The following is a 27,301-nucleotide window of genomic DNA, read 5'->3' on the forward strand; positions in this document are numbered from 1 at the left end:
ATGCTATACACACAACAATACCTGACAGATTATAGATCCGTATGTCAAATGTCAAATAATAAAATGGATAGAAGAAACAACAGGAGAGTATCTTTCTTACTTCATAAAAGGAAAGAAGGGCTTCTTAAGCAAGACACAAAAGTTTTAACCATAAAGAAAAAAGAAAAAAAAACATAAATAGGGAGAAAATATTTTTAACACATTTACCCAACAAAGGCTAATATTCAACGTTTATTTAAATTAAAAACAAAAGACAGCTGAAAAGAAAATTGGACAGAATATGTGAATACCACTTAGAAAAACAATTTTAATGGAGTCCAACCTCATTAGTAACTAGAGAAATGTAACTGAAGACTCCAGGGCGATACTACTACACACACTCTAGAATTACAGACCTGCCTGAAAAGGAAGAGGTGCTCGGAGAACGGACTGCCACAAAGTGAGGATGGCAATTTCATCTGGAGGGGAAGGCCAGTAGCGATTTGGAGAGATGACTACAGGAGCCTCCGCAGAGCTGCCAGTGTTCTATTTCTTTGTTTTATTTGTGTGGTTGTTACAATTCTGCGATTTAAAAAAAAAAAAAAAAAAGAGGAAGAAAGAGATGGAGAAAGGGAACTTCTCTTCACCAAAATATTTAAGTGTTCCGTGTTTTGAGGCAAAAGGCAAAAAACTACAGCTTCGGAAATGATCCTAAAAAACTTAATAATAATAATAATAATAACTGCAAGTCTTACTCTAAATATCAAAACATAACCAAAAACCAAGGAAACAAACAGAAACCCTCTAGACCAAAATGGAGATGTTTGTGGAATAGGATCCATGAAATTAATAATATAAATTCTTTAGGAGTATCAGGGTTCTAAACTTCAGCATGTAACACATAGTGTGTACGGCCAAAGCCTGCAACACAGATTTCTGTGTTCTCCCTTAACATGCTTACAAATTTTAAAATAAAGTTGGTTCTATGCTGCCATTAAGTAAAAACCACTTGAAAATCTCAAGAGTTATGCGTGCAAAAGGAAAATTATTTCAATTGGAAATTCAATCTTTCAAAGCAACTTGACACATTTATGCTGATCTACTCTTGTGAGCGCCATGAATTTCTGGGGGCCTGGAACTTTCTCCATGATTTTTAAAACATTCAGCACAATACCCTTTATACTTAGGCCCTGAGTAAGCATTTGCTGATTGAAACAATGTTGTTTGTTACGGAGGAACCAGTAAATCCCATACAGAGGGCAGAGTCAGAAAAACTGCCTCATCAGTATTATAGAAATTGAACAAACATTACACATGTGCAGAATGTGATATATACATGAGCATGATAACTCTTAAAGCAATTATTAGTACAGGTTCATAACTTACAAAGTGCAGCCAATGCACTTTGTAAATAAGGGCACAAGATGAAAATAAATGTTTAAAATAACTTAAAGTTCTAATTGAATCAGAAACAGTGTTATTTTCTAGGAAACATTTCTCTTTTGAATGCCAGTATCTGCATGCTACCTCTGCTTCCCAGAAATAATTATCTGTTTGTTCATTTGTTGAAATATAGTTATGTGTGGGTAATTATAGCTATCACTTACTTTAATTGCCATCCTTTTACTGATGCGAACGCAGACTTGGATCTTTTTTTGTATACTTAATTATTCCCTGGACTTGTGGTTATTTATCATTAGATTAGAGAGCAGTTTTTAGTGTTAGAACATTTTAGCTTTATCAAACAAAATATTGTGAACATAAAGATGTTTATTTTGTGGGGACACATAGATATAAAAAATTCCAACTAGGGCATTTTATGTTCAGTATTATTTTCTTTCTTGCTATTCAGTGAATATACATAATATGGCTGGGTATCAGGAAAAATTGCAATTAAATAATGCAGTCATTGCGTTTGCATTTACATTTATCATTCTGTACACGTTGTCTATTTTTAATTTGCATTATGTTCATCCTCAGTGCACAATAAGGGTTATTTTTGTTGAATAAAGGCTTCCTAAGGCAAAAGGTTGGGGGCCATCATTTGCAGGACCAGGAAATCTGCATTCTGTGCTCTGACTTCGGTGCCTTGTTGAACTTAGGCCATTAGGGTGCCAAACCACACCAGTTCTGGGAACATCTAAGAAGGGCTTCCATCAGCCGCACCTCGAAATCAATCCAAACCACCAGCCAAGGAGCGTTTGGTTGGAACCCATAAATATCTTTAATATGTATTTTACAACATCACTTTCTTTATGGAGATTGTACACCTTCTTTGGAACGCATACCCTTGTCTGACTGAAAGCCTAACAGCCAGAGAAAAGGAAGCAAGCCTCACTTGACAATCTGGAATATGTTGCAATCATCTATTTTAAGCAACAGAAGTTACCTTTGCAAAGAAAGAAAACTCCTGGGGCATCAAGTAAGCCCTGCCCCACTCATCCTTCTAGTTAAAAGCATTTTAAAGTCACATTAAATAATTTCTAATTTGGATATTATTTAATTACATTTTCTCCACTGCAGTTGAGAAGTCAGTGTTGAAAAGGAATAGATTGAAATGCTCAGTCTGCTATTTCCTCGCAGTGGAATAGTGTTCCCAGTGCTTAAGGCATCATTCTGCCTGGGTTTGAAGCTCACCTCTGGTGCTTATTAACTCCCCGACCATGGGCAAGTTACTTAACCTCTCTCTTTTTCAATTTTCTAATCTTAAAAATGGGAATAATAAGAGCACCTACTTCATGGACTGCTGTATTTTATATGATTAAATTTAGCAGAAAGTTAATACTCAAGAAATATTACCTATACACAGTTATTCATAAAATATTATGTGTTTTAGAGCTAGAAGAGTCATGAGGGTTTATCCAACAGAAACAACAATTACATGAATGAGGTAGATGAGGTGCAAGGCAGTGAATTCGTTTCTCTGAAACCATGCAGGCTGTAATAGTAGATCAGTGCTTTATGATATTTTCTTAGACACAAATGCCCACGTGTACAGCCAAATACACAATATTACTTTGATGGCTTGTGCTGGTATTCGGGGCAAAGACAGACATTACAATTTGGAATCTCTGGGATGAATAGAAGCAGGAATATCTGGGTGGAGTTCAGGGGAAGGGTCTATTTAATATCTAGGTTGGAGGATTCAAAATAATATGAAGGGCAGGATGGCAAGAGGAAACCCAGTGAAGAGAGAGGTTCACATTAGTCAATCAAAACACTTACCAAGTGCACCTGTCACATGTAGGCATTGTGTTATGCATGGGAGCCCTATGATACCTAAGCAACACAAGATGACCTCTTTGAACAGTGAAAATATGGAGCACATTGAAAATACATACCAAGGAGACTGCAAAATAGGGCAGTCAGCAATAAATATCAAAAGAATCCCATAAATAATGATTACTCTGTTACTTTCCACATAGATAAAAGAGATGAGTCTGGTGGGCTGGGATTGCTAAGGACGCTTCATAGAGAAGGTTGGGATTTTCAAATTGAGTTTAATTCAGAAAAGAAAGGAGCACATTTCCATGAATTTGCTGCACAATGTATTGTGGCAGAAATGTGAATCAGCTTCTCTGATAGAATAGGTGAGTAAATAACAGAGGAAAGAAACAATTATGTAGGAGTCTACAGAGCCATGAATGCCAATTTAAAGAGTGTCTCGGCCGGGCGTGGTGGCTCACGCCTGTAACCCTAGCACTTTGGGAGGCTGAGGCAGGCGGATTACAAGGTCAGGCGATCGAGACCATCCTGGCTAACACGGTGAAACCCCGTCTCTACTAAAAATACAAAAAATTAGCCGGGCGTGGTGGTGGGCGCCTGTAGTCCCAGCTACTTGGGAGGCTGAGGCAGGAGTGAACCTGGGAGGCAGAGCTTGCAGTGAGCCGAGATCGCGCCACTGCGCTCCAGCCTGGGTGACAGAGCGAGACTCCATCTCAAAAAAAAAAAAAAAAAAGAGTATCTCTGAAAGGGTTGTCCTTGTTTTGATGGGGGGTACTCTCTGCTATTTTGGAGAAGTGTACCTGATTGTACTATCCAGGGTGAACAATAGAATTGGAAACTCAGTTTGGGGGTGCCAGTTTTGAATTCATTCACTTAAGCCTTGGCAGGTTTTGTACATGAAGCAAGAGTATTAAAGGCTGTATTGGTATAGGAGTCAAGAAGAGGAAGGTGTCAGGAACGACTCCAAGAATTTGAGGCAAATGATGGGAGAATACAGCACTCTTAAGAAGGGAAGGGCAATTCCCAAAGGAGGTTAATTCTATAAGCGGATTTGGAGCTCAAGAGAGAAGGACTTCTTCTGATTATGGATGATTTTTCCATAAATGATGATGACAGGCTTGGAGTTTAGGCCAGGGTTCCAGGATAGAAAGAGAAAAGCCAGAATTTTCAAAGAAGCTGGAGACATGGTGGTTATTTATAGCATCAGAGGAACAATCGTAAAGAGGAATAAGAAAAGAAATATGACCACTAAACCACTTAGAATGCCAAAGTTTGAGAAATTTACATTGAGAAGGGGGGAAATGGAGACATACAATAGGTGCTCAAGAGATAGAAGACAGATGTCCAATTTCATGGAAATCAAGAGGGGAGTGGATTCAAAGGTGATGGAATACTTGGAAAGCTGGACAGATGTAAAAAGAGAATTCAAACCCTCTTGCCATTGACTAAACAAGTTTGGGTCCCTACAAAATGACAGATTTGACTAATAGATTCTAACCGGTCAGCCATGTAAAATTCAGTGCCATACCCCCCTTGAAAGTCTCTTTCTCATTCTTGTCTTGTCTTTTTTTTTTTTTTTTGAGATGGAGTCTCGCTCTGTCACCCAGGCTGGAGTGCAGTGGCACGATCTCAACTCACTGCAAACTCCGCCTCCCAGGTTCAAGTGATTCTTCAGCCTCAGCCTCCCGAGTAGCTGGGACTACAGGCGCGTGCCACCACATTTTTTTTTTTTTTGTATTTTTTTTAGTAGAGGCAGGGTTTCACCGTGTTAGCCAGAATGGTCTTGATCTGCTGACCTCGTGATCTGCCCGCCTCAGCCTCTCAAACTGCTGGTATTACAGGTGTGAGCCACTGCACCCAGCCTTCATTCTTTTCTTTTTATAAGAATTTACATGAACCCACTGGGCTCTGCATGTAGACCTCATGGCCCCAGAGTCTGCCACTTTTCATAATTACTTTAAAAAATCACACAGAACTCCAGGGACCAGGTCTACACCACAGTGATGAGGAGGATGTCCTAAAAGCCATTCCTCTTTGTGTCCTGGAGGAAGGTTTAACTTTCAGTGCTCTGAGCAGCCTCCAATTCAGGAGGAGAGGGAGAATAGAGGCTGCTTCTTCCTGCTAAACCTTCAATCAAGGCCAAAGCCTTTTTGACTTTTGCCCACCCAAGTTTGAAGGAGCAGCAGCAGGTTCTATGGAGTGTCCACAGCATATCCATTATGCCATGGAGATCAGCTTTGGGGAATTCCTTCCCCTGAACATCTGCATGTTTTCTTTGAGCAGAAGAGCGGGCTATCTGGAGGGTAGAGTAGGGTGGACGCAGTTTCAGAAGACCTTGATTTGCTGTCATTTGGGCAAGAATGGCTTTTTGAAATAGTTTGGTATCAAACGGACCAAAAGCTCAACTTTCTGAAGCACACTATTGCCCTGGAAAGAATGTGTTCAGCAAGGGACACATGAATCTCTAAGCTGGGAATTGTTAACTCCAAGCCTGGTCTGGGGAGAAGGCTGCTACAGTAAGAGGAGCAGTGGGGGCTTCTCAGAATGTGCAGAAGCTCCTTCTCAGACAGAATTCCACCTTTTAATGAAGGCACAGATAAAGAGCTCCATCTTCACTTTAAATGTTCCTCCAACACGATTGGAGTCTTCACCCTGGTTAAAATGCGCCGTGGGATTCTCTACCCACACAAGACTGTGGGACTTTTCTGGGGGCCTTTGCTTAGCAATGTTCCCGTTAGCTGCGTGAGAAAATCCTTGCTATGTTAAAAAAAAAAAAAAAAAAAAGTTCTTGTCAGTTAGGGACACATGTACAAATATTTACAGCTGAAATGACATGATTTCTGGGATTTAAGTGAAAAATGAATAAAAAATGGATAAAAATGGATAAAATTGACAGCCCCAAGGCTTGGAATGGGTGCATGGAGTTTCACTGCATATTCTCTTTATGTCTGAAATGTTTGTAATAAAAAGTTTTAAAACTGTGTTATTTTGATAGATAGAATGAATGTTACGTAGTCTCATATCCATTACTTGGAATTCTTAATGAAATTGAATATGTATATTACTTATTAGTCATTCATATTTTTTCTCTTTTATTTTCTAAACTTATTCTTTGTCCATTTTTTAATATCTGGGATCTGTAGGATGTTTTAAGAATTAAAAAAGCCTCTTATTTAACGTATTTCAATGTTCTACATTGTTCTTTTAAAATACACATTTTATTTTTAGGGCATTGTCAATATGTTTATTTTTAATGTTTATATAGAGACATGAATCCGTTTTTTTTTTTTAATTCATGGTTTGTGCATTTGGTGTCACTTTAAAATAATTTGCCTTAAAAATGTACTGCTTCTAATATGGCAGCTAAATAAAATATTGTGCTGGTGTAAAAAAAAAAAAAAAAAGACCTCCTGCTGTGTAACCTCCTTTGCACCTTTAGCGCTTCCTGGCTGTCACTCTGTCCCTTCCAGTTCTCACAATGTTAGTGCGTTGGCCGTGATGAGGACCCTTGGCCTGTTTGCTGCAACCTTCAAAAAATCCCCTTCCCTCTGACTTCTCGGGCCCAGTCGCTTGTCCCACCCCCTCCTCCACATGCCTGTCTCCCCCAGCACCCACTCACCTGCCTCCCTCCCCGCTGTCCTCACCTGGCCCTCCACCTGCATGCGACCACCTGCCCACGCTGCCATCTGTCCCTGTCTGTGGAGCCCTGACACAGGTTCTGGGACCCATTCTTTCTTTAGTCAACAGTTATGAATGAAATACCTTTGAACTCATTACTTGGATAAAATGGTGTCACTTCTCTTCTGGGAAGTCTGCAGTGCTACCTATCGTCTCCAAAGTGTGGTCACATTTCCGCGAAGCGTCCTTATGTTTTGTTGCCTTATCACATTTGTGCTCTCAGCCAGGCATGTCCTTCTCGACTTTGTTCGCCCTCCACAATTGTCCTCCTCCTCGAAGGCCCAGGTCCTTTAGCAACACCACCATGAAGTTTACTCTAGTCCGTTCCATCAGAATGCATCCTTACCTTCTCCAAGACCCTGTTCAACGTGACCTGTACTCCTCTTAATACTGAAATCATGCTGCTGTGTGTTTGGCCTCAGTGCCATTCTCACTGAATTATGACTTTCTTTCTCAAGGGTGGGGACTTTTCTTCATTCTTCGTTGTATTTCTCAGCGCCTTATGCAGAGGTTGCTCATAAATGTTTTTAACCTTAATTTAATTGACTCTATGCAGTGCTCAGCAGGCTATCGATTCCACTCTGAGCTTATACCCTTTCAACTGAGTTTCTGTTTTGATTCTGAGATCCAACTTCTAATTTTATTTATTTATTTATTTATTATTTATTTATTTATGTTGAGATGGAGTCTCACTCTGTCACCCAGGCTGGGGTGCAATGGAGCAACCTTGGCTCATTGCAACTCTCCCTCCCAGGTTCAAGCGATTCTCCTGCCTCAGCCTCCCGAGTAGCTGAGACTACAGGTGTGCACCACTGTGCCCGGGTAATTTTGTATTTTTAGTAGAGATGGGATTTCACCGTGTTGGCTGGGCTGGTCTCGATCTCCCGACCTCAGGTGCTCCGCCACCTCAGCCTCCCAAAGTACTGGGATTACAGGCGTGAGCCAGTGCACCCAGCCCCGACTTCTAATTTATAATTTAGGTTTGAAAAATGGATCACATTTGTCTTCTCCTGCCACAGATCCCCTGTCTTAGTAAGATAGCTGGTGAACTGGTTTCTTTATGGTTCCTATAGAAGTGAAGGTTTATCTTGCTTATCAATCAGCCCCTTCCTCCCAGCACCCCATCCTTTATTCCCCTCTAAGAGGTGGTCCTTCACGTGAATCCCAAGCCCTTTGTTGTGCTCTACTACCCGGAAACACATTTTTTTTCCAACTATCTGCTTTATCTAGTTTCCTGAAATTTCACATCGTACCTGATCTTGGATTGACACACTCCCTTCCGCCTGTGTGAATTTCAGGCTGCTCTGACACTCACTGTGATTGGAGCCTTTCCTGTGTCCTGCCGCCACAGTGTCTAAGGACACTATTCCCACGTAGCACCTGAGGCTACTGCTGCTGCCTGTGGCCGAGATCTGTTCTCCAGCAAGAGACCCCCCACCCACTAGCCATTGTCCGCCCAGTCTTCATGAAGTTAGCTTTTCCATACCAAGGTATCTGGACATGTAACAAGATCACCTGGAAGGCCTTGTTGTGTGTTGACAGGATTGTGTCGACTTCCCTGAGGAACTCTCTCCTATAATTGGAAAAGCATGCACTGATTGTCTAATGATTTTTAATTTAGGAATTATGTATATGTTTAATCAATTACGCTGTGCTAGTTAATTATGCTTTCAGAGGAGAGTAGTAATCACTTCAGTATTTAAAGTTCTCTGAGTTGAATTCATTTTGTTGGGTTCTTATTTCTCTTTTCGTCTATTCATGTTTATTAATCGAAGTCACTTGCGGTGATGCCTGTATCACAGCGATTCTCAGCCCGTGTCGGAGGGGATGACTTTGCCCTCCAAGGAACTTTTGGCAATGTCTGGGAACATTTCTGGGTGCCACAAATTGGGGTGCTGCTGGAATCTAGTGGGTGGAGGTCAGGGATGCTGTTAAACATCCTGCGATGCATGGGGCAGACCCCACTGCAAAGAATCATACAGGCCAAAATTCCAATAGTGCAGAGGCTGGGAAACTGCTTTGATCATAAAGGATAATTAATCAAATCATTTGGTGCCTCATAGTGACTTCGCGTTGTTGAGGGACATGTAAAGTTTCATAAACCTACAACTTACTCTGCGTGGTTGCTCATGAATTGGTGTGTTGTGAATCGGCAGCTCTCCCCACCTTTTCCTCATGGAAATTCAGCCAGTCTCTTTGCTTCCTTGTGCACAAAATGAACTACAGCCAGTGGAATTCATCAGACACACAGGCTTAGTTATGCTCTGATTTTCAATCCCTTCCTCGTCTCCCTGCAATCCTATGAATGGCAGCCACATTCTGCTGTCTGCAGTCACCCTACCGACTCAGTGGGCCCGTCACTGACCCCGTATGCTTCTTCAAACCTTTTCAGTCTCTAGAAGTTTCCCTTCTCCCCTCCAGTACTTATCTGCTCACTTTTGTGCTGTTATCACATATTTCCTTATTATCATTGTATCTCCTTTGGCAGGATATGCCCTCTTTTCCTAAATGAAGCTGCCACAGTACTGTGCATGCCCATGTTTCATTGCAAAATTTAGTATTTAGTTTGTGTTTAAGGATCATCATTTCAATTCATAAAAGATAACAATTCTAGTTTATTGTAATGAGTGCATGACTTACTTTATTTGGAACAAGGAGACACTGCTTAACCCCCGATTTGTGTTGACCTCAATAGGTTTACCTGAAGAAGATGGATACTCACAGTTGTCTATAAGTGGCACAGGGACTTCGACATTTCAAAGACACAGGGACAGTCACACCACTCAGGTAATGATGTCTGTCTGTTGACATGTGCAGTGACAAATGGAATTCAGTTATGACAAGGCATTCATTAACTTGTTACCAATAGATGCTCTGTGTGGACTGGAGAGCTCAGCTGTTCTCACCTCTGCCCTGCACTCCTTCAGCTGAATGGTCTTCTCTCTCCACCTCAGCTGACTGCAATTTTCTGCTTGTTCCCAAAATAAAGAATAATGTCCAAAACAACGAAAACATAATAGTTTTAAGTGAAATATTGTAGATTTAATTTATATTGTGGTACTTTAAAATTATTCTTGGGTGAAGATGATATTAAATCTGCTGAATGAAGTTGCTATGCATTTGACCTTGGCTAAAATAGGATGACTCTTAGTGACCACACCTGGGAATAAAATGCTTGAACCACCTGTGGTTTCATGGCATGCATCTTATCTCAGTTATGACATTCATTTGCATGTAATTCACATTCATTTAAAATATGACATATGATGAGAACATGGTAAAATCAAAATGAGATTGCAGTCCACAAAACTGTTTGGAGGTGCATTACTGATTCCATGTAAATGTTTTATGTGTCTCTTCCTAACAATTTCACCAAAATAAACAAGATTATCACTTCAAGAAGAAGAAAAAAAGAACCCATTTGTGCTTCTAGAAAGTGAAAGAATTTATATTATAGAATGTACTGTTTTATTTTCCTTTTATGTTGAATTTTAAAATATACTTTAAATAATTATCTTTAAAATATATAATGTTGCATTCAAGGTGATGCACAAACCACTCATTAGAGAGACTTTATTATCAATATATTAACAGACTATTGCTTTAGCAACAGGATTCTCATTTTATCTAAAGTTACAGCACAATTTTTATGTCAAACATCTACATAAAAGTCTAAAATAACCTCAGCCAAGTATCCAGATATTTCCATGAAATCAAGTATCCAGCTAATGATCAGCTTTCCTTGGAATATTTAGCATTATAGAGGCATGGCCATATTATCAGCTGAGATTTTTCTAAATAACACTGATGAGGTAGTGAGAAAAATCAATAATTTGAATCTTAAGAATAAATCTTACAGTAGGCAATCTTCTGAAATCACTTGCACTGATATCCAGGCACTGAAATAGAAAGAAAATGCTGATTGGTTGCAATAATAGATTGTCCTAATCTCCCCTCTATTCCTTAGAGATGCATCTACTTTACCTTGTAAGCATCACAGATGCTTCCTCTGAGATCATGCACAGGGGAACCTCCTGGTCATGAACACTGGTTTGATTTTTGTATTGGAGGCCTGACTCCTGTACATCACAACACAACGCTGGGCCATCTGACATCCTTTCCAGGCCTGCCCCCTGTACATTACAACACAATGCTAGGCCATCTGACATCCTTTCCAGGCCTGCCCCTGCAATGTGGTTCTTAGACAAAGGGAGTCATTTGAAAGACGGTATATATAGTAGGGTGCTTTGTGACTTTTCCTCTGTGTTTGGCTAAGAATCAAAGAGAGATGAGAAAGGTCGTCGGGAATCATTTTCCATTCTCAGATTTCAAAGAGGCCTTGTTTTCAAATGGAGACATCCCTGATGAGGCAGGAACTGCCAGTCATCTTGGGGCACATTCTTTTTCTCAAGGAAACTGAAAACCATGCTTATTTTCTTCCATGCAAATTGTGGGCACTCACGTGATGAGACAGATTCCTTACTGGTGAGAAGCTGTAAGAGTTATGTGAAACTATGTGTTTAATGGCTTTCAGAATTTATCGCTCATGTGACATTTATACAAGAAGTACAGACACATGCAGGGAAGCAGCTTTTTAGCTTTTCTACTAATGCAATTAAATAGAAATTCTATAAAATCCAGTCCCAGACAGATTGGGCATGTAGCAGTAAAATTAAATGGTGACCAAAAATGAAATTTCTCTTTAAGGATGTCTATATTTTCATTAGCCTCATCAGCAGTTTTAATAAACTCCCTTCAAGGAAGATAAAATGTCTGGGCATTATGGTAGATAAAGAAAAGAGAAAATAGAGTCAGTGATTTGCCAAAGATCATATGGAAAATTCACTGAGTCCACAGTTTGAATGGAAATCAAGATCATATGTTCCGTTTCTGAGAATGAACTTATCATAACCCATTAAAAGAAATGGAGGAGTCATTCAACTGTTTCATAAAATTTATTTATTTATTTATTTATTTATTTTGAGACAGAGTGTAACTCTTGTTGCCCAGGCTGGAGTGCAATGGGATGATCTCAGCTCACTGCAACCTCCACCTCCTGGTTCAAGTGATTCTCCTACCTCAGCCTCCCAAGTAGCTGGGATTACAGGTGTGCACCACCACACCCAGCTAATTTTGTATTTTCAGTAGAGATGGAGTTTCATCATGTTGGTCAGGCTGGTCTCAAACTCCTGACCTCAGTGATCCATCCGCCTCGGCCTCCCAAAGTGCTGGGATTACAGGCGGGAGCCACTGCACCTGGCCTGTTTCATAAAACATAAAGAATTTTTGGTTCAGAAATAAAAGTCTTCAGTAGCCATAATGGACATTTGTGATTTGGCTTTTTCCTGCCAGTCTCACATTTCAGTTTCGCACCTACCATGATGAAAATACAAGGGAAGGGACTCCCTCTTCCTCCCCTGCTTTGACAGCTGGACAAACACATGTAAGATGGGCTCAGTTAACCTACCTATGATGGATGCAGAGTGAGGGACATATAATGGAAGGGACAACAATTGACCTGGCTCCATGGGGTGACATTGGGCAGTAGTGGCTCCGTGCAGCACCAGCAGAAGAATATTAGTCGGAGAAGAACTTTGCTCAGAGCACGCCAGCCATCAGCCCCTGAATCCACCTCACCCACTCGCCAGACCTTTTTGTCAAAGTTCATGTCCTTCCTTAGCCTTCCAATGAAGCCTCTACCTGCCTGAGATGTCCGAGGTTAGTTTTCTTTGCTTAGAAATCAGAATTTTGACTAATACACACATTTAATTTTATTGTTACTATCTATAAAGTTTTACATCCAAACAAGTATTTTTTTCACTAAGTGTACAAACTCTTCATTTGTTCTCAAAACAGATGCAAAACATTTTCTGATAGGGCTGGAGCCTTAATATATGGTGGTTGTTTATGTAAAAAAAAATATAGAAAATATAGTTGATGTTGTACTGCATTATAACTGTTTATTAATTTGAAAACTATAATGGCTTTATATAAAAGTAGTGAAAATTAATTTTACATAAAATGTTTGAAACTAGCAAGAGCTGGGACATTTGCTGCGCTGTGCATGGGGCTGTGTTCCTTTGCACTTCCCAAGCACTGGTCATGAATAAAACCGGCTGTGAGGTATGACATCATGGAATTCCACACACTGGCCCTTGAGGGAGCTTTGTGGCAGTTCCCAGGACTCAAATCTAGAATTTCTTAGGTTATAGTATTTTAAAGTAGCTTTGGAATTAAACAGCATTTATGAAAAGAATATGACATTTATCTACTTACCATTTTATGAGATTTTACTTTTTTTAAAAGTTTATGCTGGCCGGGCGCGGTGGCTCACGCCTGTAATCCCAGCACTTTGGGAGGCCGAGGTGGGCGGATCACGAGGTCAGGAGATCGAGACCACGGTGAAACCCCATCTCTACTAAAAATACAAAAAAAAATTAGCCGGGCGCAGTGGCGGGCGCCTGTAGTCCCAGCTACTCGGGAGGCTGAGGCAGGAGAATGGCGTGAACCCGGGAGGTGGAGCTTGCAGTGAGCCGAGATTGCACCACTGCACTCCAGCCTGGGCGACAGAGCGAGACTCCGTCTCAAAAAAAAAAAAAAAAAAAAAAAAAGTTTATGCTATTTGTCGTGATGCAATCCTTTAGAAGTAACTCGGTGGTGAGAAGCTAAGCGGCGGGGGGTGGGGGGAATGCTGACAGCATCACCCAGCCGAGAATGACTTCTTCGCATTTTTTGCCATGATAGCAATCCTCTGCTGACTCAGAGGGCCAGGTAACCCGACACAGGAAGCCCACAATTTATAAATAGAGCAAAAGCATGAAAGTCACAGGGAGGTGGGAGGATGGCCTGAAGGCAGAATGATGGCAGAAGGGGACGCAGAAACAAAAATGCTTGGTGCTTGCCCTTGGCATAAAAATTTCTAGTTACACATCTGTTTAGGGGTCCACACTTGACATTGAGAAATGAGCTGTTTAATTGTTTCATTAAGCATAGGCTATCTCTATTTATGTTACTATTTTAACTCTACCACCTTTTCTTCATGCCTTATTCTTCTTCTCAGCAGTCTGCTCTCCACAGTAATATCATGTGCTTTATGTTCTTTTATTTTCATTATGGGCATTTATCATATTTCTTGCCAAGTTTTTAAAAATATTCTTTTGTTTTTGTAAAGAACATAAAAAGTTATTATGCATATTGATCATATTCAGGTATTCATTGTAAGAAAACATTCACGGTCTTTGATAAACTAATGGCAATCTGGGACCCAAGATCTTAATAAATATCCAGCTCACTCCTGCCATAGCTGCCAATGAAAGCCATAATAAGATCAATATGCAATTGATTCACATCAAAAAGCAAATTGTTATGTGGTTTGCTTTACTGAATGATCAAATAAACCTTTTTGTAATGTCATATAGCAACAAAGTTAAGAGTTGCAGAGCACTAAATAAATCCAATGCCTTCTTTCTATATTCATTGTATTTGTTATATACACTGAAATATATTATAGCATGGAATTAAAACAAATTGTGTGTTAGATAAAATAATGAAATGTGGAAATATTTAGTTTAATCATTAAACGATAATTCTAAAGATATGTCAGGGAACATAAGATAACCCTTTCAAAAGGAAACATATATAAATACATATTTTATAAAACCATATATGAGCTACAAAGAGACGGAGATCTAGCACACAAAGCTCTTTCACACAGCCAAGGTCCAGGGAATCCGTACTCACCACTCGTGACTTACAGATTACGTGCAAAAAATGAAGGTAGTAAATTAAGTTGATGTGTGAAATGGCAGCATTTTCAACAGGGAAAGGTCATGTCCGGTAGAGATAAATAGAAATTTAGAAAATAAAAAACAAAAACATATCCTATATTTTGTATTTTTCCATCATAAAATTGCACTGTATTTATTAATACAACATAAGTGTATATAAATGCACAGTTTTTTCTGATTAAGACACTATTATCAGTGAGGAGGATTTAATTGCCATAAATTTTGAGAAAATAAGAAGTCAGAGTAGTGACTATGTTTTTTTTTGTTTGTTTGTGTGTTTGAGATAGAGTCTCCCTCTGTCCCAGGCTGGAGTTCAGTGGCACAATCTCGGCTTACTGCAACCTCCACCTCCCAGGTTCAAGTGATTCTTCTGCCTCAGCCTCCCAAGTAGTTGGGATTACAGGCGCGTGCCACCACACTTGGCTAATTTTTTTTTTTTTTTTTTTTGAAATGGATGGAGCCTCACTCTGTTGCCCAGGCTGGAGTGCAGTGGCACAATCTCAGCTCACTGCAACCTGCACCTCCCAGGTTCAAGCTATTCTCCTGCCTCAGCCTCCTGAGTAGCTGGGGCTACAGGCACATGCCATCATGCTCGGCTAATTTTTTATATACTTTTTTCAGTAGAGACGGGGTTTCACCATGTTGGTCAGGCTGGTCTCAAACTCCTGACCTCAAATGATTTGCCCCCCTCCCTCCCAAAGTGTTATTACAGGAGTGAGCCACCGCACCTGGCTGTGACTACGTTTTGAAAGAGGAAAAAGTCTTGTGATATTTCTGCAAGCTCACCTTCTAGATGGGAAATCTGCAATTAGCAATATTATTGTATAGTGGAGGAGTAACAAAGTAATTGGAAACATTTGGCTAACTATAAATTCTAGGTAACAACAATTTCAATATTAATTTAATTGGTTTTTAAAGTGAAGAAAATAAGAAAAGAACTAGATAAGAATCCCAGATTCATCATTCATCATGTAAGTGCACAAAAAGGTAATTTTGGGGGTCAATTAGAGAAAATATATGTAACATGCCTAGCATGATGCTGCCTGGAATACTGTAGGTGCTTAAAAAAAAAAAAGCTAAAAGCTTACTTGCTCTTATTATTATGATATTCCTTTCTTTGCAGGGTCAATATTCTGAAAACCAGTTCTGATTTTAACATGTAGATGCTATCCAAAATATGTAGGAGATTAGATTGGATCAAGAAAACCCAATATTTTTCTGGGATTTTGGTCAAATGTATTATATGTGTGATTTTTAAAATATGATTTATTATGGAATAGTATAAACTTAGAAAGAAACAGTGATTAATGAAACACCACCTTTAATAAGTCTTAACATTTTGCATGATTTACTTTAGAGCTACATTTTTGGAAAAACATGTATCCTAGCTCTCAATCTCATCCCTGCCTACCACACCAGAAGTGAATCATCACAATGAAGTTTGCACGTAGCCCTTCATCCATGTTTGCACCTTTACTGAGCATAGGTGTACTCATAAATCATATAATATTCACAAGTAATAACCAGTGCTATTCATGCTTTTAAAGTGTAAAAAAAAATCTCACTTTCTACAGATTATTCTGCAAACAGCTTCTTGTTTTTGCTGCAGTGGGACTTTTTTTTCCATTTTGATACGTGCATCTCCCACTTGTTATTTTATTCTAAGAATTAGCTCCAGGTGAAATGTACAGACTTTAGGGTTGACAACTGTAGTCCCCGCTACTTGGGAGGCTGAGGCAAGAGGATCACTTGAGCTCAGGAGATTGGCTGCAGTGAGCTGTCTTCACACCATTGCACTCCAGCCTAAGCAACAGAGACCTTGTCTCAAAAAAAAAAGTTAAAGTAAAAAACAACTTTAGGGCTGAGGTATCGATACAATAAGAAACTATTGATGACCGGCACATACTTAGTGCAAAATTATACTCATATTCCTTCAACAAGCATGGCAGGGAGCAAGCTCAGGAGGAGGGGAAAGCATTAGGGACTGAAGGACAGGTGTCACACGACATGCTGCTGCTGGCCCTAGGGTGCTGTGGTGCCTCAGGGGGACAGATGAGCACAAGGCAGATGGTGTTTTCCTCTGGTCTGTTGTGTTGTGGTCCACAGAAAACCTAATTCAGTGATCTCCATGAAAGGTGCAGGGAGATCGATGATGCTCTGTGCTCAGTGCCAATATGCAGGTCATATTGTAGTTTACAACTTCACTAGAGGGCTAGAAGTTGCAGCACCCAAGGAAGTGAGCATACATTCTGGCCAGTGCCTCTATAAGCTTTTCAACACACACACACACACACACACACACACACACACACACAATCATATTGCTTTTTAGGTGCAAACATGCCTCCTTCATTGGAAACTTTTCTGAGAAACAAGTTCCATATAAATGTGGTCATGGCATTTCTTAAGAACATGTTTACAGTTTGACCAAAGTGAGTGGAAAACTTACATCAAAATCATTTCCAAGTTATCAATGTTACAAGCCATGCTACAATTAACATCACTGAAAATGCCTCTAACTTACAATTGGGGGAAACAAAAAAATTGCCCAAGATTCCCCTAGAAGTGGAAGTGCTAAGTTTCTGCTCATGGACATTTTCAACTGTAGTGGTTATTACCAAATTACTCCCCTAAAAGGTTAAACCAATGTATATACTTCTAAAAGGGAATAAAGTTTTCCATCTCTCCTGGTAAACACTTGGTTTAATTATTCATTTTATTTTTGCCAATATGATAAATGTAAAATGGATCTTATTGTGGTTTTATTTTATTTCCTGGTTGCCAAGCAGTATTTTCACATATTCTCAGACTCGTTAATCCAAATACATCCTTTTCTTATTTCCCAACTTGTTTGCATGATTTTCTTGATGATGTTTGGAATTTTCCACATATTCTGGATAATATTCCTTGCCAGTTTCATGCATGGCAAACATTTTGCTTATTGTGTTTTCTTGGTCTGTTTAGCTAGAAGTTTATCAATTCTATTGATTTTTTTAAAGTAGCTTTTGATTTCATTGATTTTTCTCTATTGTTTTACTGTTTTATTGATTCCTGTTGTTTTTTATTTTCTTTTCTTTTGCTTGCTTTGGGTTTAATTTTCTCTATTTCTGCTTTCTTAAATAGGTAGCATAGATCACTGACTTGAAGTGTTTCTTTTCTTCCTAATAAAAGCATTTAATAGAGTTATAAATTTCCATCTCAATACTGTAATAGCTGCATCCCACAAATCTTAATTTGTTTTGTTTCCATTTTCATTCAGTTCAAAATATTTTCTAATTTCCCATGGGACTTTCTCTTTGGCTAATACTGATGCTTTCCAAGTATTTGGGGTTTTCCAGGTACCTTTCTGCTGCTGAATTCTAGTTTAATTCCCCTGTGATCTGAGGGTATGCCTTGTATGATTTCAGTTCTCTTAAATGTACTAAAATGTTTTTATGGCCCAGGATATGACCTGTCTGGGTGAAATTTCCTTGGGCATTTGAACAAAAATATGTATTCTGCTTCCATTGGGTGGAGTCTTCTGGAAGTGCGGATTAGGTCTGGTTGGTTACTTGTGTCCACATCCATGTCTCTGCTGGCTTTCTGTGTTCATTTTTCATCTATTCCTGAGACAAGAGCACAGAAGTCTCCAACTATACTGTGGCTTTGTCCACACCTTTCGCTTTCATCAGTTTTTGCCTCATGCATTTGGAAGCTGTATTTGAGATACAAAGACTTTTAAAATTATTGCCTCTTTTTTGGTGAAGATCTATTCATCATTATACAATTTCATTTTTTATTTGTATTTCTTTGTCTTAAGTGTACTTTGTCTGAAATTAATATAGCCACTCCATTATTTTGTTCATTGTCTGCAAGGTATATTTTTTCATCCTTTACTTTTTAAAAATAGCTTTATCAAGATATAATTCACATACCACACAACCCATGCCTTTAAGTTATGAAAATTCAGTGTTTCTTCATAACTTCTTAATGTTGTGCAACTATCTCTACAATGTAATTTTAGAACTTTTTGCCTCCTCCCCACAAAAAATTCACCCCTTCACTTTAATGTATTCATCTTTCTATATTTGACATGAGATTTCTGTAGGCAACATAACAGATGAGTCTTATTTATTTTTATCCAATCTGACAACCTTTCATGAGACCATTTCTATTAATGTAATTATTGATATGGTTAGATTTAGGTATGTATTAGATAGATTCTCTGGAGCGACAGAACTAACACGATAGATAAATATATAAAGGGGAGTTTGTTAGGGAGAATTGACTCAACACTATCACAAAGTGAAGTCCCACAATAGTCCATCTGCAAGCTGAGGAGCAAAGAAGCCAGTCCGAGTCCCAAAACCTCAAAAGTAGGGAAGCCGACAGTGCAGTCTTTAATCCGTGACCAAAGGCCCAAGAGCCCCTGGCAAACCACTGATGTAAGTCCAAGAGTCCAAAAGCTGAAGAATTTGGAATCCAATGTTCAAGAGAAGGAAGCAGGGCCAGGCACAGTGGCTCATGCCTGTAATCCCAGCACTTTGGGAGGCCGACTTGGGTGGATCACCTGAGGTCAGGAGTTTGAGACCACCCTGGCCAACCTGGAGAAAACCCGTCTCTACTAAAAATACAAAAATTAGCTGGGCCTGGTGGTGCATGCCTGTAACCCCAGCTACTTGGGAGGCTGAGGCAAGAGAATTGCTTGAACCTGGGAGGCGAAGGTTGCAGTGAGCGGAGACAGTGTAATTGTACTTCAGCGTGGGCAACAAGAGCAAAACTCTGTCTAAAAAAAATGAAAAAAAAAAAGAAGGACACATCCAGCATAGGAGAAAGATGAAGGCCAGAAGACTCAGCAAGTCCTTCCATGTTCTTCCCTCTGCTTTATTCTAGCAGTGCTGGCAGCTGATTAGATGGTGCCCACCCAGATCAAGGGTGGGTCTGCCTCTCCCAGTCCACTGACTCAAATGTTAATCTCTTTTGGCAACACCCTCACAGACACACCCAGGAACAATACTTTGCATCCTTCAATCCAACCAAGTTGACACTCAATATTCACCATCACAAGGTATATTAGTTTTATTACGTGTTTTTCTGATTGTCCCTGCTGTTTTCATTCTTCTGTTTCCCTATGATGACTTCTTTCAGATTATTTGGATATTTTTAAAATTCCATTTTACATTACCTATTGGTAAATTAAAATTGTAATATATGCACATCTAATTTCAGTCTACCCTGGTCAACCGTCTTGGTCCCTTCACCCTCTATCACCCATCTTTACTTAGCAATTGAACCATGTGCTACATCTGTGTACAATGAAACCCCCCAGGCCATGTTGTAACTTCTTCTTTCAACAGTCATACAGGGAGAAAATAGTGGGGAAAAAAAATCGTCTTTTATGCTAACTCAATATTTACAATTTCTGTTGCTCTCCTTCATTTCTGAAGTTCTGAGTTTCCTTCTGGTATCATTTTATGTCAGCTTAAAGATCTCCATTTAGCATTTCATTTAGAGTAGGCCCAAGAAATCTTAGTTTTCTTTACCTGAGCATGCCATTATTCTGCCTTCATTCTCTACGTTTTGATTCCCTACCATGATTTGTGTTTTGTTGTTGTTTTTTTTCAACTTTCCCAATTCCTCAGATAGATGTTTTGTATTTTATACAAAGTTTAATTGTAATCAGTGAGAGAATTAGACTATAGTAGGCTTACCTGTTTATGTGTTTATCCCACGTAAAGTTTTAACGTTATTATAGTCAAATTGATTAATCCTTACCTTTAGGGTTTGTACTTTTGTTGTTCTGTTTAAGAAAATCTTTCTTCTACATTTTTAAGGAAAAAAAAATTATTTTACTGCTATCTGCCATAAAGATATTATCTTATTATATTTTTGTAAAGTTTAGGTTTGTTTTTTACATTTAGGGATTTAAGCTACCTGGACTTTGTTTTTGAGAATGGTGTGAGTTAGGAATGTAATTTTACATTTTTTCTGTACAGATAACAATTGTTCCACACTTTTTGCAACATAGGCCATGCTTCTGCTTCCTCCTAACACTGAGTATGTCACCTCAGTGACATCTAATCAGTTAGCGTAATATAATCATTTGTGTGTGTGTGTATGTGCACCTTGATAGACTTGTGAGCTTATAGTGTATTAAATGCATCTTAATCACTTTTGAATTCCAAACACAAAGCACAATAATTTGTCAGCTCAGTGTAATTGTTAACCAGTAGCAGCCCCAGAAGAATTAAGAGAAGCTGACTGATATATTATTCCCTAACTTTATTAGATATTTTAAATTTAATCCCATGTTAAAAATGTATCAATAAACTTGTTAATTAGGATCACAGGCAGTTTCACTGGTTGGAGGAAATTAAAGTGAAGTCACATTTTATTCAGTGATTGGCTTCTAAAATTATATAATTTGAAAGTGACATATGATGAAAACCACTCTGGAACATCCTTACATTACCTATCAAGAATAATATGCAAGGTTTGTAACTCCATTCAATTATATGCATCCATGTATAAGCAATGCATAAAGCAACTTAAAGCATATAATAATATATATTTAGCATTTTGAGTTCCAAGTGAGTGGATTGCATAAAATTGAATTTTCAGGCTGGGTGCGGTGGCTCATGTCTGTAATCCCAGCACTTTGGGAGGCTGAGGCGGGTGGATCATCTGTGGTCAAGAGTTCGAGACAAGCCTAGCCAAAATGGAGAAACCCTGCCTCTACTAAAAATACAAAAATTAGCCGGGCATTGTGGCAGGCGCTTGTAATCCCAGCTACACGGGAGGCTGAGGCAGGAGAATCACTTGAACCCCAGAGGCAGAGGTTGCGGTGAGCCAAGATCACACCACTGCACTCCAGCCTGGGGGACAAGAGCGAAACTCTGTCTCGAAAAAAAAAAAAAATTGAATTTTCAAAGGCTCATTCATTGATCAAAAGATGTTTATTGAGGTTCTGCTTGTACTAGGCACAAGTCTAGGCACGTGGGATACTTTGTCTACAAAGCAAACTTGCTTGCCCTCATAGAAGTTAAATTCTAGCATGGAAAAATAGGCAATATTTAAGTAAAATGTGTAATACACTGAAAGGAAAAAATCATGTGGAAAAAAGAAAACGTTCAACAGGGTAAGCAGGGTTGGGAGGGTCAGACTGGAGATTGGTGAGGAAGAAGGTTGGGCTGAGTTGCAATTGTAAATCAGGGATCAATAAAAGCCTCCTGAGCAAAGATATGGAAGTCAGGGAGAGACCAGTGCTGACGTCAGGGCAGAGTGTTCTAGGCAAAGGGAGCAGCCAAGGCCCTGAGGTAGGAGGAGCATGCCTGCATTGCAAAAAGGCTGGTGTGGCTGCAGTGAGATTACTCTACTTGTCACTAGATGTTCACGTGGGGTTGAAATTACTTTAAGTGTTAATTCTAGGAAAGGGATACTTTCCAGTTATGAACTACGGCAAGAGGCTAAATATAAAATACCAATTATGACTATATTATATTACAATCTTCTTTAAAATCATTTTACTCGGTTTGGAAACTTTAATCTGTTCAGAGTATAAGTAAAGGTTAAATGTTTGCCTTTTTTTGTAAGTGGAAAATATTAGACATATAGTTCTGTTTCTGCTCAAGATATCAGAGAGTTGGAGAGAGACTCCAGGGAATCTGGACCCCATATTTCTGATAATTTTGAAAGCGAAATTCAGGCTAAAATAATAGAAGGATTTCCATTATGCTGAAATAGAGTCAGCTAACACTGATGAAGGTATGTATTTTATGTCCTCAGCAGACCTAGTAGACCTGGTTTTTCTCTGATTTTTATGATTGCATTATTATTTGAAACTGTCATTTTGTATTTCTGACTCTGTTTCTAAAACAGATGAGCTGTGATATTGGAAAGAAGTGTCATGCAGTCAATGATATAAAAAGCCTAGGTTTTGAAGCCCAAGTGGATTTAAATTAATTTTATACACTTGCAGGTGATTTTTACTATCTGTTTCTGGAAAGGAATATTAATTTAAAATATTTGCTTTTATATTTTGCCTACTTTAGCAGGGTCTTGCCTCTTTTCCCTCCTAATCCTTCCTGACATCTGTTTTTCTTTTCTCTAGCATTTGTACCCACATTATTTGTTCTGACAGTATCTTAAGGGCACTGTAATTGAGCCCAGAGTCACAGTGGCAGATGCTGTGCCTGCCAAATTCATGCCTTCTTTTTCTAAATCACAAAGCTAAACTATGTGTCCCAGTATCCCTTGTGGTTAGGGGTAGTCATCTGACTGAAACTAGCCAATGGAATGAGAACCATTGTGAGAGGCACCACTTACAAGCATAGCCCATGCAACCCAACCTTGACTATCTTCTATGACCTTTCTCAACCCAAAGCTGGATACAGAATCCTCCGAGACTCAGAATCCTCCAAGACTCAGGTTCACTTATGGTGACATGAAAGGTCATCCACTCATCAGATTCTGCACTCATCAGATTCTGGCCTCAATATGAGCAAGAAATATCCTTCTTTTGTGCAAAGCCACTGATATTTATGATTTATCTGTTATGACATCTTGGGTAACCTAACTGGGACCTCTTCATCATTTATTTGCTTAATATTTTATTGTTGCTGTTAGGCATTAACATTTGTAGTACCTAAGTTTAGCTTCCATTATTCAATAATCTTTATTCTTTAAGATAGCCAAAATCATGCCTCTTCATGTCTTCCAATGACAGAATTATAGGAATATTGCTAATAAGAAGCTATAGTACAAAATAATGATCAGTTGGTGCTCCACCAAGCCACACTTCATACATACTCTCTCTCTCTCTCTCTCCCTCTCTTTCTCTCTCTCTCTCACACACACACAGTGTATAGAGAACAGTGTATATAAAGTTTGTAACTCCTAAAAATTCTTTAAAAATAAATGAACTTAATTTTGCTGAAGGAAAAGTCAATTCCCTGTAATAAATTGGGCACCCTGAGAAATAGAAATATTTTAATAGGTTCAGCATTTTCTGAGTGCATTTATTAATGATACAGAAGTGCCTCTCTTACCGCCAGTTCTCAAGTGGGTGACTCTAACAGGTCACTGCATTTTGGAGTTGCTAATGGATCCCACTGATTTGCTAATCTGTGCCCCTTTCCAATTATAGCTGATGTTTTAAAATCTAGTTGGATTGGGTTCTGTTACAATCCAGCTTCTTAAAATTATTTTCTTCATTCATATTTGATTCTATTTAATACTGTTACACACGATTAAATAACATGATTATTTCTGGAAAAAAAATTTTGAGAAATTACTAAATTAATAGTTAAACTGTGTCCTGCAAAACAATGTAAATTAAGACACTGGCTAATGTAACAGGTTGGGGGAGGTATCCTTCTACTTGAGTCCTCTCTCCTCTGAAGGCTATGTGTGCCATGCTACCATGATTTTGACCCTTGTTTTCCTCACCTTTATTCCTAGGCCTTACCTCCTTTCCTAGTTATTCACGACTCTATTGTTACTCCAAAGCCAACTGTCAAATCCTATACCCGTATCTCACAGAGCTTTTCTCTCTCTTGGTTTTATAATAATTATATACATGTAAGCAAAATATGAATACCATTTGTTATACCACTCAACTCAATTGGCCTTTCTTCTTCTTGTGTCCTAGTCATCCTTTCAATCCAGATCAAATCACACATTCCAGTGGCCATACTGCCTTTAAATGAGTTGTTTCTCTTCTGTATTCCAACAGCAGTAATCACATGCATAAGTTATTAATCAAGTAATGCTATCCTGCCTTGTGAAATTTTTGTCCTTGTGTCTTGTCTAAGCATCTTTATTCATATAATTTTTACGCATTTATGTCTTGTTGCCCAATTTGAATGAAAGCCCCTCGATGGAGGTGGTCAGATTGTGTGCATCTGGCTGAGCCCTATAGAACCCAACACAGTTCCTTGCATTTTCATAAACATATGAAGCACATTTATTAACTGATTGACACGGAAAACTTTTGTGGAAGGCAATGTAATTAATACATATAAAAATTGACTAAACTCAATTGTACCTGAAATGGCATTTTGACTCTACCACTTTCTAGTCAAGTGACTTTAGGCTTGAAAGGTGACTTTCTGCATCTGTGAAATGAGGATAATGATATTGAACCTGCATATTTCACACGGTTGTGAGTGTCTACTAGAGTACTAACGTGAAAATGCTTTAAGGATATAAATGATATCATGAAGATGATACTAGAGATGGGCCTTAGAAACCTTGAGGGGGCATCTATCAGGCAGGGAATTTTAATTCGGACGTACAAACCAGGACGACTGTAGGGAAGAAAAGTAGAATTCCAGGGTGTGTTCCACATATATCTGGTTGGGTTGAAATATAGAGACTGTGTCAGAATGGATGATGACGAGGCTAGAATAATTCAGTGTGGCCAGAAAATACAGAACTTTCTCAAAGCATATGGGCTTGATTCTTTCTTTAGGCTAGGGGAAGGCAGTGGCATTAAAGATTTTTGAGCAAGCAAATTATATAGACAGATTTTTTTTCTCTCTAAAGAAAGTGGCAAGAGAACAGAGTTCATACAAGATCCTTATCCTAAATGTCACAAATTAATTATATTGCATGATTTGTAGTAAAATTTTTAAGTTTCTATTTTATAACTCTCAGTTATAAATGTATAATGTATAACATATACATTCACTCATCAGAGTCCATTTTTACTCATAACTATGTGTGGAGAGGTTAAAATCAGCTGCCAAATGCAAAAAAAAAAAGTACTTAAATTATACTAAGTGTGTTCCAGTATAATGTTACTTATTATAAAAGTAAAGAATAGTTGTTGATTTTTTTTAAGAAATTAAAGCATCCAGATAAGGTAAAAAATGCAAATCCTCTCTCTTGCTTCCTTCCCTCACTATTGTCCAGATATAGCTCCTCTTGTTTCCAATAAAACTTTTAACGTGCCTTTTAAAGGATATTTTCCCCTTTGTTTAAACCTTAAGCAACAAAGGAAACAAAATCCCAAGAATGAATTTAATTGTATTGCTATATAAATGAATATTTCTGAATTAGGAAGGACCAACTCTTTTAAAACACCACAAGTGCTATTTTGACTTTCAGATATTTTTCTTGGTTCTTTAGAAGTGTAGATATATGTAAGCTTTTAATCAAAGACTTTTTAAAAATCACACTTTATGCTATATCTTTAGGATTTATTTAAGTAGACTTCGGTTTTATAGACTCTGTTTTTTCAAATTTCATTTTTCAACATTTTTTATTCTTCAACATCTTGTTAGCTCTAAGTAGAAATGCGATTTGCATTTGAAACACTAATATTCACTATTCAGTCAGCCAAGACATTTCCTTCTTTTAATTTCCATAAATGTCAGTAAATGCCTCTTTTCACCTTTGGGTGAATAGTCAATAGAAAAATCAATTCTGTGACAAATGAACAGCAACATGATTTTACATATGAATTATTTAACAAAGACTATTTTTATCCTTGAAGGGAAAGACTTAAGTTAAAAATCGGTAGCAAATTATTAATTTACATTTATTAATATGATCCACAGGAATGCATATCCATAGAAATTGAAGAAATTTTCTATCTTATGTTTAATTAGTTCATGCCCTAGACCTCATAATTGTCCAATAGGAAATTATTGAAAATTAGTAAATATATAAATAATCAATAAACCTCATTAAGCCTTTAGATCACGTTGTATTTTCACCGAGGTTGTGAGAGATTTAGTGTTTTGTAATGCCTGAAAATAAGTGAACTAATTACAAGTGTCTCACGTTAGAGAAAACACTGGCATCACCTCCGTTTTTACATCACTTTATCAAACTCCATCTTCTTATCTAATTGATGTCTCCTAGATGTTGGGAGACACAAGATTCTTTACAGTAAAGTACAGAAATGGAAAGTAGATTCATGTCTTGAATGTCTAAATTTCAAATCACCAAGGTTTTCTCAGTAACAGAATAAAATCATTTTTTAAATCCCCGTACTGAGTTGTCGAGTTAGTAATCACCAGTATCGTAAGTAGCATTGTAATTTTCTAAGAATTACCATTTCTATGAAGGAATCTTCTTGTTGAAAACCTAATAAATAGAAGGGAATTTGTTTGAGGGTGAGTATCCCAACCCATAGGGAAATGGGTCTGGACCATGATCATTTATATATCTGTTCGCACATCCTAGGAGCTTGAAATGCTTTTCTGGTGTTCAGAGGCACAGACATTCATTGAATGTAAATGACTTAGCTTTTACCTTACATAATCCTTTCTTAAGAGCAGAAAGAACATAGGGGTGTTAGAGGTTTAACCCAGGCCACATTTTAGGTGGTCTAAACTGACAGGAGCTTGTTTATGAGAAATGCTGGCCCCACCCTAAGGGCTCCAGTAATACTGCCTTGGCCACAAATGTTTGTGGAATGGATCCCTTTGTCAATTTCTTTTGGACGTCAGGTTTTCCTAGCTCCGTATAAACCGTGACTTTGCTCTCTCATTACAGAACTGCAAGTGGCCCCCAAACTTTGAAGCTTTCAGCTCTCTTGTGAATGTCAACTTTAAAAATAAAAATTATAGAATAACTAGCAAGTGTCTTATTAGCTTATTCACCAAACAATTTTGTTTTCAAAGACATTAAACTGTCAGAGAGCC

The 27,301-nt window shown here is 38.4% G+C and overlaps 1 protein-coding gene across 1 annotated transcript in view; it reads left to right on the forward strand.

The window, feature by feature from the left end:
* MYO16 (myosin XVI) overlaps positions 1-27,301 on the forward strand; it is a 583,910-nt gene that overhangs the window by 545,555 nt on the left and 11,054 nt on the right. Inside the window, exon 34 of the mRNA XM_019039479.4 lies at positions 9,578-9,669. Within this exon, the coding sequence (XP_018895024.4) occupies positions 9,578-9,669 (92 nt within the window). The remainder of the gene's footprint in view (positions 1-9,577; positions 9,670-27,301) is intronic.

This window comes from Gorilla gorilla, chromosome 14 (assembly GCF_029281585.2).
Source record: "Gorilla gorilla gorilla isolate KB3781 chromosome 14, NHGRI_mGorGor1-v2.1_pri, whole genome shotgun sequence".
Classification (NCBI taxonomy): Eukaryota; Metazoa; Chordata; class Mammalia; order Primates; family Hominidae; genus Gorilla; species Gorilla gorilla.